Raw genomic sequence first — 19,139 nt, 5'->3', positions numbered from 1 at the left:
CTATCACACTCAACTTCATTATGATGTATGATTGCAATGTACCAATAAGAATTATATTAAAATATATAGATAACATAAAATAAGTAAAAATAAACTGAGAAAAGATAAGCCCAAGAGAAATATCACAGAGAAAAAGCAGACTGTACAGTCTAGCTAGAAGCAAGTCCAGATGAGAGGGAAAGAAAATTGACCTTTTCAGCAACTATGAGATTTTTCATGCATTGGATTAAAAACGACACAAAACTTTATGCTTTAGGAGAATTCCAGCCTTTCCTAATGCTGCAACATCAGAGAATATCTCCCTCAAGTGCTTATAAAGAAGTTGCTGAACAATGCCCTGGTGATGAGCTCCTCCCTCCCCACGGGTGATGCCTGTGGCTCCGATGAAGGCTGTGACCCCGCTTCTCTCTTTCTTTTATAGAGCCCAGGGGCATTCTACTTTTGGAGCTACACTCAACCCTTTTTAATTTTTTTTTAAAAACATGATCAAAGTTGTTGAGCTGGCTTCAAATCTGCAATCCTCCTATTTAAACCTCCCAAGTACTGGGAATACAGGCGGGTGCCAACACGCTTAGCTGCTCATGGTTGTTTTTTATACTGGTCCTCAGGTTAGGACAGGATTATCATGCTGAGGCCCAATTCAGTTACAGAACAGTGTGGCCCAGGTACCCAACTCTATTCATACTATAAGGGTAAAACTCAGAACATGTACTGGACCGGGGAACTTTATGTCCTCCAGTTCACACTGACTCATTTATTCATTCAACAAAAGTGTCCTGATTGCACACAATGTGGCAGGTATGGGAAGACTGTCATGAATAATAAGGACAGCTGTTCTCAAGGAGTCAAATATTCTAGTGATGGAAGAGAGACCATAAATAAGTATAATTAGACAGTGATCAATGCCATGGAGAAATAGAAACCAGGACAAAGTGACTGAGAATGTGGTGGGCCTTGGACAACTGCAAATTCATCACAGAAGGCCTCAGTGACAGGAAAACACTTGGGTAGACTGGGACAGAGTGAAAAACAAACAGTTATAGGTGAGAGCAGTGTGGAGAGCAGAAGCAAGAGTTAGTACAAAGTTCCAGAGAGAGGAGTCTGCTTCGTGTGACTGACTAACTGCAAGACCAGCAGCTGGCAGAGGGAGGGTGAGGGTCTTAAAAAAATGTAGGAGCCAGAATAAGGCAAGAAAAGGGAATTCTGAGAAACAGAAGCAATCTTTCCTTTAGAAAACTCTCCTGTGGACTGGGTGTGGTTGTGCATAACCCCAGTACTTGGGAGGCTGAAGTAGGAGGATCACAGTTTTGAAGACAGCCTCAGCAACTTAGCAAGATTTTCAGCAGCCTAGCCAGACCCTGTTTCAAAAATGTCTGGGGTTAGCTAGGAGGTAGAATGCCCCTGGGTTCAATCCTCAGTACTCCCCCAAAACAAAAACAAAGATAAAAAGGAAGGAAGAAGAAGGAAAGGAAGAAAGAAAAAAGGAAGATCATCTCCCATTTTGTAGGCTTTCTCTTTAGGTTCTTGATGGTTTCCTTTCATGAGCAGAAACTTTTTAGTTTGATGTCATCCTACTTGTTAATTCTTGCTTTAATTTCCTGCACTTTGGAGGTCTACAGGATGAGAGAAGATCTTTACCAGCCACCACTCTGATAGAGGGCTAATATCCAGAATATACAAAGAGCTCAAAAGGCTCTACACTAGCAAAACAAATAACCCAATCAAGACATGGGCGACTTCCGGGAAGATGGCGATGGAGGAAAGCGGCACTTACAAGTCCCGCCAACAATCCAACTCTACTACCACAAAACCAGCGCCTTTCAGAGCCAGAAAACACCACCAGCAAAGAAATAAAAACGGTAAATACAAGGGACAGAGAAAAAGGGCTGGAAAAACAAGACACCAGAAAAAAACCAGCCAGAAGTGCCGCGCCCGCGCGGCGTGGAGCGGCCAGAGCAGCCGGAGTAGCCGGAGCGGCCAGAGCTGCATTGTGGAATGGCCGGAGCGGCCGGAGTGGCCAGACCCGCGGTGCAGAGCAGCCGAAGCTGCGGTTCAGAGCAGCCGAGCAGAGCGGCCAGAGCAGCCGAGCAGAGTGGCCACAACAGCCGGAGCAGCCAGAGCCGCAGCGCGGATTGGCCGGAGCGGCGGCGCAGAGTGGCCAGAGCCGCGGAGCGGAGCGGCTGGAGCAGCCGGAGCGGAGCGGCCAGAACAGCTGAGCGGAGCGGCCAGAGCAGCCGAGCAGAGCGGCCAGAGCAGCCGGAGCGGAGCGGCCAGAACAGCCAGAGCAGCCAGATCCGCGTTGCGGAACAGCCGGAGCGGCCGTAGTGGCCAGACCCGCGGTGCAGAGCAGCCAGAGCCGCGGTGCAGAGCGGCCGGAGCAGCCAGAGCGGCCAGAGCCGTGGTGCGGAGCAGCCAGAGCCGTGGCGCAGAGCAGCCAGAGCGGCGCGGCCTACATCTCCCCTAGCAGCACCAGGCTCCAGAGAGGAGGGAGACTCAAAACAGAGCTCAAATCCAGAGAGGAGGTACTCTGGCCTCGCGGCCTAGGATGTAGAAGCAGCGTCTTACTGCTGGCGGCAGCGGCGAGTTCACCAGACGGCCCTAGACCAACCCACTCAACCAGCCACCAAGCGCCTGAGAGGAGGGGTGGACAGTGAGCCGAGGTGAGCAGGTGCTGAACAGCCGGGCGGCAGTCAGCAGTTTTGTTGGTGCAGGGAACATCTAAAGCTCCCAAGGGCCGGGCACAGCACAACTGGCAAGGACTCAGAGCGGAGTTCAAAACCAGAGAAGAAATACGCCGCATCACGGCCGAGTGCGTGGCAGTGGTGCCATATTGCCAGTGGCGGCAGCAGCGAATCCACCGAGTCCACTACAGCTCCATTAGCACACTCAACAACCGTGAGTCAAATTGCGGCCCCTAGGGGAAAAATCCCAGTACTGCAATCCCAGAGACTTCCGCAGATAGTCTCCCTGGGTCGGAGATTTTAGCACTGCAGCCCAGTGGGGGAGTGGCAGTAGCAGAGATATCATACCATAGTCACAACTCCCCACTGGAGAATGCCCAACTTGGCACCCCCCATGGTCTAAGCAGCCTTGATTGACTCCCTGGCTCTGAGACTTTGTGATACAACCCAGTAAAGGAGTAGTGGTGACTGAGATACCACAGACTCGATATCCAGAGCATCTTAAGTGAACTCGTAGTGACTCAGGGAAGAACCCAGAGAAGGCACAAACTTCCAAAATCATGGAAAAGAGAAATAGCAATGGAGCAGTGAACGCCAACAACCCCAAAACATCAGAATCTGATAACACAGAAATCCAAAGATCTCTAGAAGATCAAATTAGGAAAATAACTGTAGAAATAATAGAGGACTTTCTAAAAGAATTTAGAGAGAGTCAAAAAGAGATAAAGGATGCAATTAATGAAGTAAAGGCCTCAATTCAAAGTATAAACAACAGATTAGACCACATGGAGAATAGAATCTTGCTTCTTGAAGATGATCATTCTAAAAATGAACGCATAGCTTCTAATTTAGAAAAAAAAACCCGACAGCAGGAATCTGACATTGAAGAAATATGGGCCCATTTCAAGAGAGCTAACCTAAGAATAATTGGAATAGAGGAGGGAAAAGAAGGTGAAACCAAAGGGATCAACAATCTCTTCAAGGAAGTAATAGCAGAAAATTTTCCAAACATAGAGCAAGAGGTCGATACACAGGTCCAGGAAACTTATAGAACTCCCTTTAGACAGGATCAGAGAAGAGGATCCCCACGCCACATAATTGTCAAAATGACTAATGTGGAAGCCAAGGAGAGAATCTTAAAGGCAACAAAAACAAAAGGCCACGTGACATACAGAGGCAAACCAATTAGAATCACTCCAGACTCCCCAAACCAAGTTATGAAAGCCAGAAGGGCTTGGAGTAACATATTCCAAACTCTGAAAGAAAACAACTTCCAGCCAAAAATTTCCTACCCAGCAAAACTATCCATCAAATTAGATGGGGAAATAAGAAGCTTCCATGACAAACAGCAACTGAAGGAATTTATGTCTTCAAAACCAGCGCTAGAGAAAATACTCAAGGAGATTAACTGCAAAGAGGAAATGGGTAATACACGCCAGAACCAAAGAAACAAGAATTCCCACCCAGCAGACAACTAAGCAAAGAAGAATAAACAGTAATTCAAACAGAAATAAGATCTTAACATGTTGGGAATTAAAAATTATCTCTCTATAATCACACTGAATGTAAACGGCCTCAACTCCCCAATAAAAAGACATAAAGTGGCAAAATGGATTAAAAGCCAGAATCCATCCATCTGCTGCTTACAAGAAACACACCTTACAAGTAAAGATAGGAACAAACTCAAGGTAAAGGGCTGGAGCAAGGTAATCCATGCTAATGGTACTTGAAGACAAGCAGGAGTAGCAACTATGATATCAGACAAGTTAGACTTCAAAAGCAAACTTATTAGAAGAGACAAAGAAGGTCACATTTTACTGGTAAAAGGAATAGTCCAGCAAGAGGAAATAACAATAATCAACATCTATGCCCCCAAAATAGGGGCAGCTACTTTCATAAATCAAACTCTTTGTGACATGAAGTCACACATAAATCCCAACACAATAATACTGGGAGACTTCAACACACCTCTCACAATACTAGACCGATCTTCCAGACAAAGGGTCAGTAAAGATGTCTCAGAACTAAAGAACACCATTAACCAAATGGACCTGTTGGACACATATAAAATATTTCACCCAACTACAGCAGAGTTTACATTTTTCTCAGCTGCTCACGGAACCTTCTCCAAAATAGATCACATCCTGGGACACAAAATGAGCACTAGCAAATTTAAGAAATGTTACATACTTCCCTGTGTCATTTCAGACAATAATGGAATGAAACTAGAAATCAACTATAAGAAGACCCAGAGAAACAACATAAACATGTGGAGACTGAACACCACATTTCTGAATGAAGAATGGGTCATAGAAGATGTAAGAGGTGAAATCAAGAAATTTCTAGAAACAAATGAAAATAAAGAAACAACATATCAAAACCTCTGGGACAGTTTAAAGGCAGTATTAAGTGGAAAATTTATAGCACTGAGTGCTCACATAAGAAAAACAGAAAATCTTCAAATAAACAGCCTTATGACACACCTCAAAGCCCTTGAAAAGCAGGAACAATTGAACCCCAAAGCCAGCAGAAAATGGGAAAATATTAAAATTAGAGCAGAAATTAATGAAATAGAGAATAAAAAAACAATACAGAAAATCAACAAAACCAAAAGCTGGTTTCTTGAAAAAATCAACAAGATTGATAAACCACTAGCCAACCTAACTAAAAAAAAGAGAGAATCAACCCAAATTATGAAGATAAGGGATGAAAAAGGAGACATTACTACTGACAGCATAGAAATCCAGAGGATTATCAGAAACTACTTTGAAAAACTATACTCCAACAAAATGGAAAATCTGGAGGAAATCGACAACTTCCTAGATAAATACAACCTTCCTAAACTGAGTCAAGAAGATATAGAACACTTAAACCAACGAATAACAATCAAAGAGATTGAAATAGCAATAAAGAGCTTACCATTAAAGAAAAGCCCAGGACCAGATGGTTTCCCAAGTGAATTCTATAAAACCTTTATAGGAGAACTAATCCCAATACTACTCAAACTATTTCGGGAAATAGAAAAAACCGGGACTCTCCCAAATACATTCTATGAAGCCAACATCACACTAATACCCAAACCGAATAAAGACAGTTCAAGGAAGGAAAACTACAGGCCTATATCTCTGATGAACTTGGATGCAAAACTATTAAACAAAATACTAGCAACACGTATTCAAAACCACATCAAGAAAATCATTCATCACGACCAGGTAGGGTTCATCCCAGGGATGCAAGGCTGGTTCAATATACGAAAATCAATCCATGTAATTCATCATATAAACAGAATCAAAGACAAAAACCACATGATCATCGCAATAGACACTGAAAAAGCATTTGATAAAATTCAACATCCATTTATGATAAAAACACGGCAGAGAATTGGAATAGAAGGAACATATCTCAACATTATTAAGGCAATCTACAATAAGCCCACAGCCAACATCATATTAAATAGGGAAAAACTTCAAAAATTCCCCCTAAAACCTGGAATGAGACAAGGATGTCCACTATCACCACTTCTCTTCAATATATTACTAGAGACTCTAGCCAGAGCAATAAGGCAAGAAAAGGAAATCAAAGGAGTACAAATAGGAAAAGAAGAACTTAAGCTTTCACTATTTGCTGATGACATGATACTATATTTAGAAAACCCAACAAACTCAACCAAAAGGCTTATAGAACTGATCAACAAATTCAGCAAGGTATCAGGATACAAAATCAATCTTAAAAAATCAGAAGCTTTCCTGTACAACAACCATAAATCCACTGAAAAAGAAATTCAGAAAACACTTCCACTCAGGATCTCCCACAAAAAAATAAAATACCTAGGAATAAACTTGACCAAGGAGGTAAAAGATCTCTACAAAGAAAATTATAAAACACTGAAAAAAGAAATCGAAGAAGATCTTAGGAGATGGAAAGACCTTCCATGTTCATGGATTGGCAGAATAAATATCATTAAAATGGCCATCCTCCCAAAAGTGATCTACAGATTTAATGCAATGCCCATTAAACTACCAAGATCATTCCTCACAGACATAGAAAAATCAGTCCTTAAATTTATCTGGAATAACAAAAAGCCCAGAATAGCCAAGGTAGTTCTCAGCAACAAAAACCACGCAGGAGGAATCACAATACCTGACTTTAAACTATACTACAAAGCCATTGTAATAAAAACAGCATGGTACTGGCAAAAGAACAGATATATAGACCAATGGAGCAGAATAGAAGACCCAGAAACAAGTCCACACACTTTCAGGAAATTGATTTTTGACAAAGAGGCCAAAAACATACACTGGAAAAAAGATAGCCTCTTCAACAAATGGTGTTGGCAAAACTGGTTAACCATATGCAGAAAATTGGATGTTAATCCCACTTTTTCACCCTGTACAAAAGTCAACTCACAATGGATCAAAGACTTGGAAATTAAACCAGAGACTTTGAAGCTCCTTGAAGAGGGCATAGGTCCAACACTACAACACATAGGCACAGACAAACATTTCCTCAACAAGACCCCAAAGGCACAACAAATTAAAAGGAGAATCAATACATGGGATTGCATGAAACTGAAGAGCTTCTTTTCAGCAAAGGAAACTATCAAGAATCTCAATCGAGAGCTAACAGAATGGGAGAAGATTTTTGCCACCTACACCACTGATAGAGGACTAATATCTAGAATATACAGAGAACTCAAGAAACTCAAAACTAAGAAAACAAAGCATCCAATAACAAAATGGGCAAATGAACTAAATAGACACTTCACAAAAGAAGAAATTCAAATGGCCAATAAATGCATGAAAAAATGCTCAACATCACTGGCAATCAGAGAGATGCAAATCAAAACTACCCTGAGATTTCACCTAACTCCAACTAGAATGGCCATCATTCAAAACACAAACAACAACAGATGCTGGCGAGGATGTGGAGAAGTGGGAACTCTAAGACATTGTTGGTGGGATTGCAAATTAGTGCAACCACTTTGGAAAACAGTATGGAGAATCCTCAGAAGAATGGGAACACACCTACCATTTGATCCAGCAATACCACTGTTGGGTATCTACCCAAAAGAAAAGAAACCAAACTACCAAACTAATGCATGTGTATCTATGTTCATAGCTGCACAATTCACCATAGCCAAACTATGGAACCAGCCAAGATGTCCATCAACAGATGAATGGATTACAAAACTGTGGGATATGTACACAATGGAATTTTACTTAGCCATCAAAAAAAACTCAATTACATCATTTTCAGGGAAATGGATGGAACTGGAGGACATTATGCTAAGTGAGATTAGTCAGGCACAAAAAATAAGAAATCAGATGCTTTCCCTAATATGTGAGAGTTAGGGAGAAAAGAGAAGCAAATAAGTCAACCTAAAGGAGGAGAAATGAGGGGGGAAGAGGAAAATCTCTAAAGCTCACAATGTACTTAAACATATCGAAGTCAATCACTAAGCCAAGCAAGGGAGGGAGGGACGGGGAGGGAATGAGGTGGGATTTGTGTAGGGGTTAAATCAGCGATGAGTACATGTTTGTACACACAAGTTTTTTACCCCAATAAGTTGTATGAATATAATGCACCAATAAAAAAATTAAAAAAAAATAAATAAAACAAAGCAGGATTTTATTAGGCCTTTACCCCTCTGTCTGGAACCTATGCATTTCTGAGTTGCTTTCCTTCCTAGTTCCAAATCTGGGCTACATATGACAAAGGAAAAGGCCAGGGAGCTGATCACTGTCACTCCTGGTCATTCTGCCTTCATCTTACCACTGTTGAACATCTTCTCAGGCTTTTTAAAATTTAATTTTCAGGGTTTTTATTATACTAGGCAGGAGGAATAGGGAAAATCGGTCTGTTCTATTTTCCCAGAAGTCAAAGTCAATTACCTACATTTTACCTAAAGTTATTTAAAAGATTCTTCATTCTTTTTGAAGTTATTCTTTTATTTGTTCATGTACTTACTTAAGTAGCAGCACTGATTAAGGGCCAGCCACTCTCAGTACTGTAAGGCTTGGAATTTCCAATGATTACTGCTGGAGGAGAGGGTCCAGGAAGCGAGCAGAGCTTTCCCTCCACTCCAGCAGCCTCCTGTTACCACACTCACCTCTTAGTCAGGTGTCCCAGACTCAGCTAGAACCAAGCAGGATGATAAGGCAAGGAAGCAGGTATTAAGTATTTATTTAAAGTAACTCAGCTAAGTTTGTGAAGGCATGAAGAAAATTTTCCAGGAGGGAAATATTCTAAGGGAATTTTCTATGGCATGCCACTAAAAAGTGTTATATTAGGAAATGATTTCTAATTTAACAAAATGTTACAAGAATAAAAATAGTAAAATGAAAACCCATACATCTCTTATCCCAGTTCACCTCTTGCTAATGCTTTACTCCATTTTTTTTACCATTGACTTTTTGTACATGTGCGTGTACACACACACACACACACACACACACACACACACACCACTTTAACTTCCATCTGCCCTCCAGTTTTGCCCATTAACCTTATAATGTCTTTTTTTTAACATGTGTTCTTCTCCAGTGTAGGATCCAGTCTAGAACCAAATATTGCATATATCTAAAGTGTCTCTTTAGTCTCTTTTAATTGTAGATGGTTCATAATTGTGATTTTTTTTTTTTTGTAGCAGAGAGTTTAACCCAAGGGCATTCTACTTCCAAGATACAACCCAGACCCATTTTTAAATTTTTTGTTTGTTTTTTTGCTTTGAAACAGGGTCTTGCCAAGTTGCCCGGGGCTCTGCTAAAAGTACTGAGGCTGGTCTTTAACCTGTGATCCTCCTGTCTCAGCCAATCCAAGTACTGATTTTTTTTAAACAATAAAATGGTAAAACTGTATCTGCCACACATTGTCAGTGTTGTTTACAGATACTCGCAGCAGAGTGTGAACTTATTAATGGGCAAAAAGGTAGAATCTCAGTACTCTGTAGTAGGAAATAAGTATTTTTAACTGTATGTAATTAAATCAAAAAGTGAAGCCAAAGCAAAGCCATAAAAACATAAAATGCTGGATCCAAAATTAGAAAATATTTTACATAAATCTGAATGAGAAATATTGTCCTGTTATCACTTAGAGACTTAGGAAATGATTAATGTAAGTGTATTTGTACAATTTACACAGTATTTAAATGCTCACAAAGTTCTTAAATGACAGGTCTTAAAGCTTAACTAAGAAAATGTGTTTTATTTTACCCCAATAAGTTGTATGAATATAATGCACCAATAAAAAAAAAAAAAGACATGGGCAACTGAATTGAATAGAAACTTTACAAAAGAAGATATACAAATGGCCAATCAATACATGAATAGATATTCTACATCATTAGCCATCAGGGAGATGCAAATTAAAACTATGCTGAGATACCATCTAACCCCAATCAGAGTGGCAAACATAAAGAAGTCAAATAACAACAAATGCTGGTGAGGATGTGGGGAAAGAGAAACTCCTTTACACTGTTGGTGGGAATGCAAACTAGTTCAGCCACTATGAAGACCAGTGTGGAGATTCCTTAGAAAACTGGGAATGGATCCACCATATGATCTGGCTATACCAATCCTGAGTATTTTTCCAAAGGGGTTGAAATCAGAGAACTACAGTAACATATGCATACCTATGTTCAAAGCAGCACAATTCATAATAGCCAAAATATGGAACCAACCTAGGTTTCCATCAACAAACAAATGGATTGCAAAATTATGGGAAATACACACAATGGAATTCTACTCAGCAATAAAGAAGAACAAAATCATGTCATTCACAAGAAGATGGAAAGACCTGGAGAACATCATGTTAAGTGAGATCAGCCAAGCACGGGAAAAGAAGGGACATATGTTTTCTCTAAAATGACCAAATTAGGGAGTATTAGGGATACCAAAAGGACTCCAGATAATGGAGAGGAAACCTCAGAAAGCTAGAATGGAAGGGTAGGAGAGGAAGAAGGCTGAGGTTGGTTAATGGAGGAGCTACATTTATTCAAATATGTGTATAACTATGAATGTAGCATAATCAACCTGGACACTCATTTTTGAGAGGGGGAGAAAGGAGAAGTAGGAAGGGGAAGGGCACCAAGCACTGTGTGAATGTACGCCATTTTCAATATGATCCACATAAAAAGCCTTTAATTTAGTGGGAAAAAAGGAAGAAAGATAAAAGAAAATCCTCCGGAGTCTGCTTCAACATAAGCCCAAAGCAGCTAAAGATTGCTAGTGTACAGCATGGAACAGGACCACAATCATTGGCTTAAACACTGTGCAAAAGCATGCAAGAAAATCAGCCATCACAAATGAGAGGTTTTCTCTAAAGCCCACCTACAGTACATGGAGAATACAGGTGGCTCGGTAGATTCAACCAACTGCAGATCAAAAATATTCAGGAAAAAAATTGTGCCTATACTCACGTTTTGTCTTTATTCCTTAAACAATACACTATAACAAGTGTTTTTATAGCATCTACATTTTATTTTCTAGAAATAGGTTATATGCTAACGTAACACCATTTTATATTAGGAACTTGAGCATCCACAAAGTGTGGTCTCCAAGGGGTGTCCTGGAACCTGTTTTCCACAGAGCCTGAAGGACAGGGGTATTCCAGCAAGAAAATCAGATTTATACTTTCCATCACTTAAATATTTACAAAATCTTCTAATTTTGCGTCTTTGTGGAACTTCCAAAATTCTGGAATGCAGCTTACAGCCTAAGTAACTGACCTGCGGCATCAAATTCACCCCTTACATTTAAGCCAAGTGAATGCTCCTGACACTCTACTAAGATGCTGAATTTGACTTTAAAGATTCTGGCAGTTGTGAGGTAGCAGAATCCACTGCCTATCGAGGGCACCTGTGCCTGTCAACAAACTGACGGCATCGATTTAGAGAAGATAGCTTCTATCTGTCTCCCCATAGCAAGGGACATGCATCCAGGACTCTGGAAAGTGGTCTCAAATCATTTAGACAAGTCAAGAGAAGGAGGAGATTCAAATATACGTCTGTTCTATGCCATGGGAAATGTTGTCTTAGGAGCCCAGCCCACAGGCCTGTTGTCTTCTAACAGGTATTAAGACAAAGGGTCTTACAAGATTGTGGGTAATTGCTTTCAAATTGAATTCAGAGACCTTAGTCCATCAGCAATTCCCCATAAAAAATGATAAGTAAATAGCAATAAAAATAGCAGGTACTGTACATTATTCTTGATAGATTTTGTTCCCAAGTGACAGAGAACATGTCAATGGACAATAATGTACCATCTTTGTCTAAAGTCCTCCCACACTACACAGAGAATATTGGAGTGAGAAAACAGGGCTTGTAATGCCTGTCAAGAAAAAACCTGACAGAGAGACTGGGTGTCTAATAGGAGCTAACCAACCATTAGTCAAAGCATTGGCGCCCAAATCTCTGAGACATTGATTTATATACTCCACAGTAGCATTTTTTAAAGAATAAGATGCGAAATTAATTAGAAACAATTACCTGCTCGGCCAATAACGAAGCTAAGCTTGAATACGCATCTGCAAACTCCGGACCGTATTTAATGGAATCCTTCAGCAGGGTGATGGCTTCTTCTTTTTTCTCCTGAGACCTATAGATAACATGGGGGGTATCTTTTATTAACACTTTGCTTATATCTTGCTCATAGATTAAAAACTATTACTGTGTGGCCTGCGCTCCAGTTTACAATGACGTGGACCATGATTTGAGCCCCTGCTTACAGCTGCACCACTAAGCCGAGCCACCAACCAGGGACAAGCCAGGCCAAGATGCCTGTGTTAGTCTTTGGCTTTTCATAAAGGGGAAAGAAATGTTCTCACATAATTTATGAAATTAGAAAATGCTGTGACCACTGACCAGCAAATAGTAAGGAACTATTTTACCATCAGACTTTTATTAAAATGGAGGCTGGTTCTGTCTTTTTCATTTGAGGCTTTTTTTTGTGTGTGTGTGATACTGGGGACTGAACCCAGGGGCATTCTACCTCTGAGCTACACCCCTAGCCCTATTTTTTCATTCTTTGCTTTTTGAAACAGGGTCTGAGTTGTGGAGGGTCTCACTAAGTAGCTGAGGCTGTCTGAACCTGCGATCCTCCGGTCTCAGCCTTCCAAGTACTGGCATTACAAGCGTGCACCACCACACTCAGCTTATCTGAGGCTTGTTAAAGGGGACATTTTATTGACAGGAGTGGTGGTGCATGCTTGGAATCCCAGTACTTGGAAGGCTGAGGTAAAAGGGTGGTGTAGCTCAGAGATAGGATGTCCTTGGGTTTAATTCCCAGTATAAAACACACACACACACACACACACACACACACACACACACACACACACACACTTTAAAAGAAGACTGGAAGCCAATAGTTACTACAGTACAACTCTTTTGTATCATAGGGAGATCTTAGATCATTATCTTAGATTATGATATCAAATGTCTTTGAAGCCAAAAGTGGACTCTTGGCAGTGATAACTTGGCAACTAATATAAAATCCACTGACATTGATCACTTGTACTGTGCTAGGTATTATAAATGAATAAGAGGGTGGATGAATATTAGACGACAGATAGCACATGGCCCAAAGGTCTCCCCATTTACCAGTTATGAATACAGAGCTGTTATTTTTTTGCACTATTAGTTGATTTAACAATAACTATGTTGTCATAAATATGTATATAACATTATTAATTTAATTCTCATAATTTCATGTAGTTGGTATTATATTTATATTATTATTTTTTCTTTTTTATTGAAAATGGTATACATTTAAACGGTGCTTGGTGACCTATCCCCTCTTTTTCCCTTCCCCGTCCCAACAATGAGTGTCCAGGTTGACCATGCTATATTCATACTTTTACAAATATTTGGATGTAGCTCCTCCATGAATCAACCTCAGCCTTCTTCCTCTCCTATCCTTCCTTTCTAGCTTTGCTGAGATTTTCCCTCCATTATCTGGAGTCCCTCTGGTATCCCCAATGCTCCCTAGTTTGGACATATTAGATAAAATATATGTCCCTTCTCTTTCTGTGTGTGTTTGATCTCACTTAACATAATGTTCTCCAGGTCTTCCCATCTTTTTGAGAACGCCATGATTTTATTCTTCTTTATAGCTGAATATAATTCCATTGTGTGTATTTCCCACAGTTTTGCAATCCATTCATCTGTTGACAGAAATGTAGGTTGGTTCCATACTTTGGCTATTACAAATTGTGCTGCTATGAACATAGGTATGTATTGTTACTGTAGTTCTCTGATTTCAACCCCTTTGGAAAGATACCCAGGAGTGGTATAACCAGATCAAATGGTGGATCTATTCCCAGTTTTCTAAGGAATCTCCATACTGATCTCCATAGCAGCTGAACTACTCTGCACTCCCATCGACTGTGTAAAAGAGTTCCTCTTTCCTCACATCCTCGCCAGCATTTGTTGTTATTTGATTTCTTTATGCTTGCCACTCTGATTGGGGCTAGATGGAATCTCATTTGCTCATGGGTAGGCAGAATAAATATAAACAAAATGGTCATTCTGCCAAAAGTGATCTATAGATTCAGTGCAATTCCCATTAAAATACCAATGACATTCTTTATAGACCTAGAAAAATCAATCATGAATTTTATATGGAGAAAGAAAAGACCCAGAATAGCCATAGCAATTCTCAGCAATAAGAACCATGCAGGAGGCATCACAATTCCAGAATTCAAATTATACTACAAAGTAATAGTAGTAAAAGAGCATGGTATTGGCACAAAAACAGACATACTAACCAGTGAAACAGAATACAGAAACAAACCCACACACCTATAGTAAATTAATCTTTGACAAAGGAACCAAACTCATACGCTGCAGAAAAGACAGCCTTTCAAAATGGTGCTGGGAGAACTGGCTATCCTTTTGTAGAAAGATGAAACTAAATCTTTACCTCCCACCATGCATAGGAATCAACTCAAGATGGATCAAAGACTTAGAAATTAGACCAGGGACTGTGAAATTATTAGAGGGCATGATCAACACTCTAACATATATAGGCACAGGGAGTAACTTTCTCAACAAGACCGCCAAAGCTCAGGAAATTAGATCAAGATTTAACAAGTGGGATGGCATCAAACTAAAAAGCTTCTTCTCATCAAAGGAAACTATCAAGAACCTAAAGAGAAAGCCTACAGAATGGGAGAAGATCTTTACCAGCCACCACTCTGATAGGGGGCTAATATCCAGAATATACAAAGAGCTCAAAAGACTCGACACTTGCAAAATAAACTACCCAATCAAAAAATGGACAACTGAATAGACACTTCACAAAAGAAGAGATAAAAATGGCCAACAGATACATGAAAAAATGTTCTATATCATTAGCCATCAGGGAGATGCAAATAAAAACTATATTTCCATTATTGTGTGGTACTGGGGATTGAACCCACGGGTGTTCCAACTCTGAGCTACAGCCCCAGACCTATTTTATACTTTATTTTGAAACAATGTCTTGCTAAATTGTGATGGTCTTGCTAAATTGCTGAGACTAGTCTTGAACTTGCAATCCTCCTGTTTCAGCTGTCCACGTACGGGGATTATAGACGTGCACCATCACACCCGGCATCAGAATTGTTTCTAATGAGAAAATTTGGATTTAGAAAAGTTAAATGATTCTGCTAAGTTCACATTATTAGCTTTTTCGGTGTTTTCCATCACACCACATGTGCTTATTCTCACTAGTTATAAGTCCAGCCCTGATGAACTTGCTGCTCAGAGTGTGATTCGTGGACCAGTATCATCAACGTCACCTGGAGGCCTGTGAGAAAGGCAGACCCTCAGGCCCCAGATGTACTGACTCACACTCGGCTCTTTCTAATGCTTCCCGGTGATCTGTATGCACACTGGGATGTGAGCAGAACTGTTCCAAGAGTTATCAAAGGCGGCTCAGAGCTCCCGCTATAATCCCCTAAAGGCCCAGCTTCTGTAGGATGAATTATATAGAGGGAACACTAATACTACTCCACAATTTGACTTTGTAGATGCCAGCAGAATCTTGCTACAAAGTCAATTTTAGCTAGAAGGAAATTCCTATCACAGGCCTTGGAGGGGAAAGGGGTAGGGGTGGGTCATGATTTCAAACAGACCTTGGATTTTTTTTTTAAGTACTCAGGATTGAACCCAGGGGCATTCTACCTCTGAGATATACCCCCAGCCATTTTTTTTTTTTAATTTTGAAATGGGGTCTCACTAAGTTGATGGGGCTGGCCTCAAATCCGATCCTCTGGTTTCAGCCTCCCAAATACTCCAATTACAGGCATGCATCACCCTGCCTGGCTACAGACCTTGGATACAAGACACCAATTTAGTAATCATTTATCATTGCCTATTATGTGCCAGACACTAAGCTCTTCCCCAGGGGAGGTGGCAGTTTCTTCTTTATTCTTCTCCTTCTCCTTCCTTGGATCAAGGTAGCTCCTAATCAGTTCTTCCGAGTGCATGGATCAATCTTTAACACCTGTATCTTTAAGTAGATCATTCTAGGAATATGGCTTTAAAGTCACGTGTTATAATAAATGTGCATTCCAGTTCTCTTAATGCTTTCTGGTTGATTTATTCAGTCAACAAGAACTTTAGAAGCGTCTGCAAGATGTCATTATGTTTATATACACTTAGGTGTCTATTCTAAAACATGCCTTGAAGTAATTCTTCTGTGGACATGATTTTTAAATAAAACTGTATCTTTTAATCTTGGTAATTTGGCCATTGATTTTATGGTTAGCAGAACTCTTCTTCTAAGGATAATATAAATCTTTACCAATGATAATTTGGAAATCCTCCTGGAATCCAAAGAAAGATCCAGACTTAGGAAGTTAAGTCTGAAAATTAAATCCCACAGGACATTCTTTAGTTGGCTAGTCTACAAAATCAGCAGAAGAAAAAAAACACAATTTGATAGCAATGCCTTAATGCTTTGAATTTGTGATACCTGACATCAGTTAGAATAGAAACTCACACCTTTCATTTACGAGCTCAGAGAGATCAACACCTAACATGAGTTAGGAATGTGAATACTTGAGGTTGTCCATTAATGTTTGACACAATGGAAAAGTCACCCTCAAACTTATTCACAGGGAACTTGGGTTCTTTGTAAAATAAACAAACAAGCAAAAAAAAAAATCCAGAATCTGTAAAAACTCCTTGAGGGATTGATTGCCTGAAACACAATGTGAGAACTAAGTTTCATGTGTTCCCCTGTCAAGCATCTCATATATAAAAACGGGCAAGGTTTCGCCAGTTCTCCTGGATTCCTGCCGCCCAGAGAACACCTCACGCAGGTGTGCTTCACTCCTTAGTCCACACATCTGCTCCGAGTTCCTCTTTCTTCTCCTTTTACTACATACAGACAATTGAAAAGCATTGGTCTAGAGCCCTGTTTGCTTTTATTTCTCTTTCTTACTTTTGTTTATTCTTATACTGAGAACTGAACTCAGGGGCATTCTACCTCTCAACTATACCTCCAGCCCTTTTTATTTTTATTTTGAAACAGGGTCTTCCTAAGTTGCTGAGCGTGGCCTCAGACCTGCGATCCTCCCATCTCAGCCTCCAACTACTGCAATCATCCTGTCTCAGTACTCCCAAGTACCTCCCAAGTTGCGACCACTGTGCCTGACTTAGAGCACTGCTTTCAACACAGTGCCTTACATAAAGATCTTCATTAATGCTCAACTGCCTACAGAGAAACTCATTCTAAAAGCCCCTACAGCCGGGCGTGGTGGCACACGCTTGTAATTTTAGCATTTGGGAGGCTGAGATGGGAGGATCATGGTTCACAGCCTGCCTCAGCTACTGCTTAGTGAGGCCCTCTGCAACTCAGTGAGACCCTGTTTCAAAATAAAGAATAAAAAATAGGGCTGGGGGTGTAGCTCAGAGGTAGAATACCTCTGGGTTCCATTCCCAGCACCGCAAAACAAAAACAAAAACAAAAAAATAAAACCCCCTACAAAATGGTTCTGACCAGCCTTCCAAACATACAAAAAAGCCCAGTAGACCAGGAAGCCTTTGGTCTCTATTCTACAGACCCTAAGAGCGACCACCTGCTCCACTGATTTTCTACCTTCACAGTACCTTATAATCATCTTTAAAAAAAGACCTTTGTGTTCTGAGGTTGAGTCTCTTAAGAAGAAACTCTCCACATGAAAATAATCACCATTCAGACTTGAGTATCACGGACATAATCCAACCTTCCTGGTTTACAGTAGCGGAAAATGGGACCCTGAGAGCGCCAGGGACTTGCCCTGGTCCAAGCCAAGAGGAAGGATGCAGCTCATCACCAGGAAGCCATGTTCCAGCCTCCAAGGGGCCCGCTGTCTTTGCTCATAAACTCCACATTCTGGTAACTGAGTGCTTTTCTTCTCTGAGGCTCGGGTGCCGCACGAGAGAGCACCATCCCGCCTCCTGCGGGGGGCTCAGTGCATCTACCTGTACGTGTGCCCTGCACAGAGCCACAAGTTTGTTTCACAGTAGTTGTTTCCTTCTAATTTACTTTCTTCCAAGGACTGTTAAGTGACAGCCTATGTATTTTTTCTCTTAATTCTCATTAAACATTATTTGTTGGGCATAATTTAAGATTTACACAGTACAGCAAGGTGTGGTGGCACACACCTATTATCCCAATACTTGGGAGGCTAAGACAGGAGGATCATAGGTTTGAGGACAGCCTCAACAAGTGGTGAAACTCTCGGCAACCTAGTAAGACTCTGTTTCAAAACAAAAAATAAGAAGGGCTGGGGGGTATCTCGGAGGTAAAATGCCCTTGGGTTCAATCCCTGGTACTAACAATGACTAGTGGTGAGCTTCAGATTTTCCCAAGTTATTTGATATAGAAGAAAAATGAAGATACTAGGGAGTCTTAATGCTGTCTAGTGCTGCCATGGGTTATCCGCACAATTCAAGTACATGGGCGATTCCATTATTAAGAAATTTCATGCTGTGTGTGTGTGTGCGTGTCTGTGTGTGTGTGTTGCTAGGGACTGAGCCCAGGGGCTTTCTACCTCCAAGCTATACCTCCAGCCCTATTTTATTTTTTATTTTGAATCAATGTCTCACTAAGTTGCAGAGGGCCAAGCATGTGATATAGGTTACTGAGTCCAAAGGTATTTTCTATGAATTTTATTAAAAAAAAAGGCCCGAATTAACCAGGTCATAATTGGGGAACAAATATTTAAAATCAAACAGTGCGCACCCTGTCCAACTAGCCATGGGCATGCTCTGGGTGTGGAGCCACAGAAGGAATCCTTTTAGAAATCTCTGTGATACTAAGAACCCTCTGAGCTCCTCAGGAGGCTGGACTGGCCGATGGAACTATTACGGACCCACAGACAGGGGGGAGAGCGGAGAAAGAGGTAAGAGGGAGCCTGCCCCAGGTCTAGGCATTATTACCGCCCTCGGCACCCTGAATCTCCTCATCTGCTAAATAGTCAGCGGTTGAG

General features: G+C 40.8%; 1 protein-coding gene across 1 annotated transcript in view; it reads right to left on the bottom strand.

Moving 5' to 3' along the window:
* The window catches only part of TMTC1 (transmembrane O-mannosyltransferase targeting cadherins 1), a gene marked incomplete at both ends in the record, with an annotated part of 320,957 nt that overhangs the window by 34,061 nt on the left and 267,757 nt on the right, over window positions 1-19,139 (bottom strand). Inside the window, 1 exon segment of the mRNA XM_080704935.1 lies at window positions 12,166-12,274. Within this exon segment, the coding sequence (XP_080561061.1) occupies window positions 12,166-12,274 (109 nt within the window).

Source organism: Muscardinus avellanarius, assembly GCF_963383645.1.
Source record: "Muscardinus avellanarius genome assembly, chromosome: 11".
Classification (NCBI taxonomy): domain Eukaryota; kingdom Metazoa; phylum Chordata; class Mammalia; order Rodentia; family Gliridae; genus Muscardinus; species Muscardinus avellanarius.
This window is presented reverse-complemented; position numbering and strand designations above follow the sequence as displayed.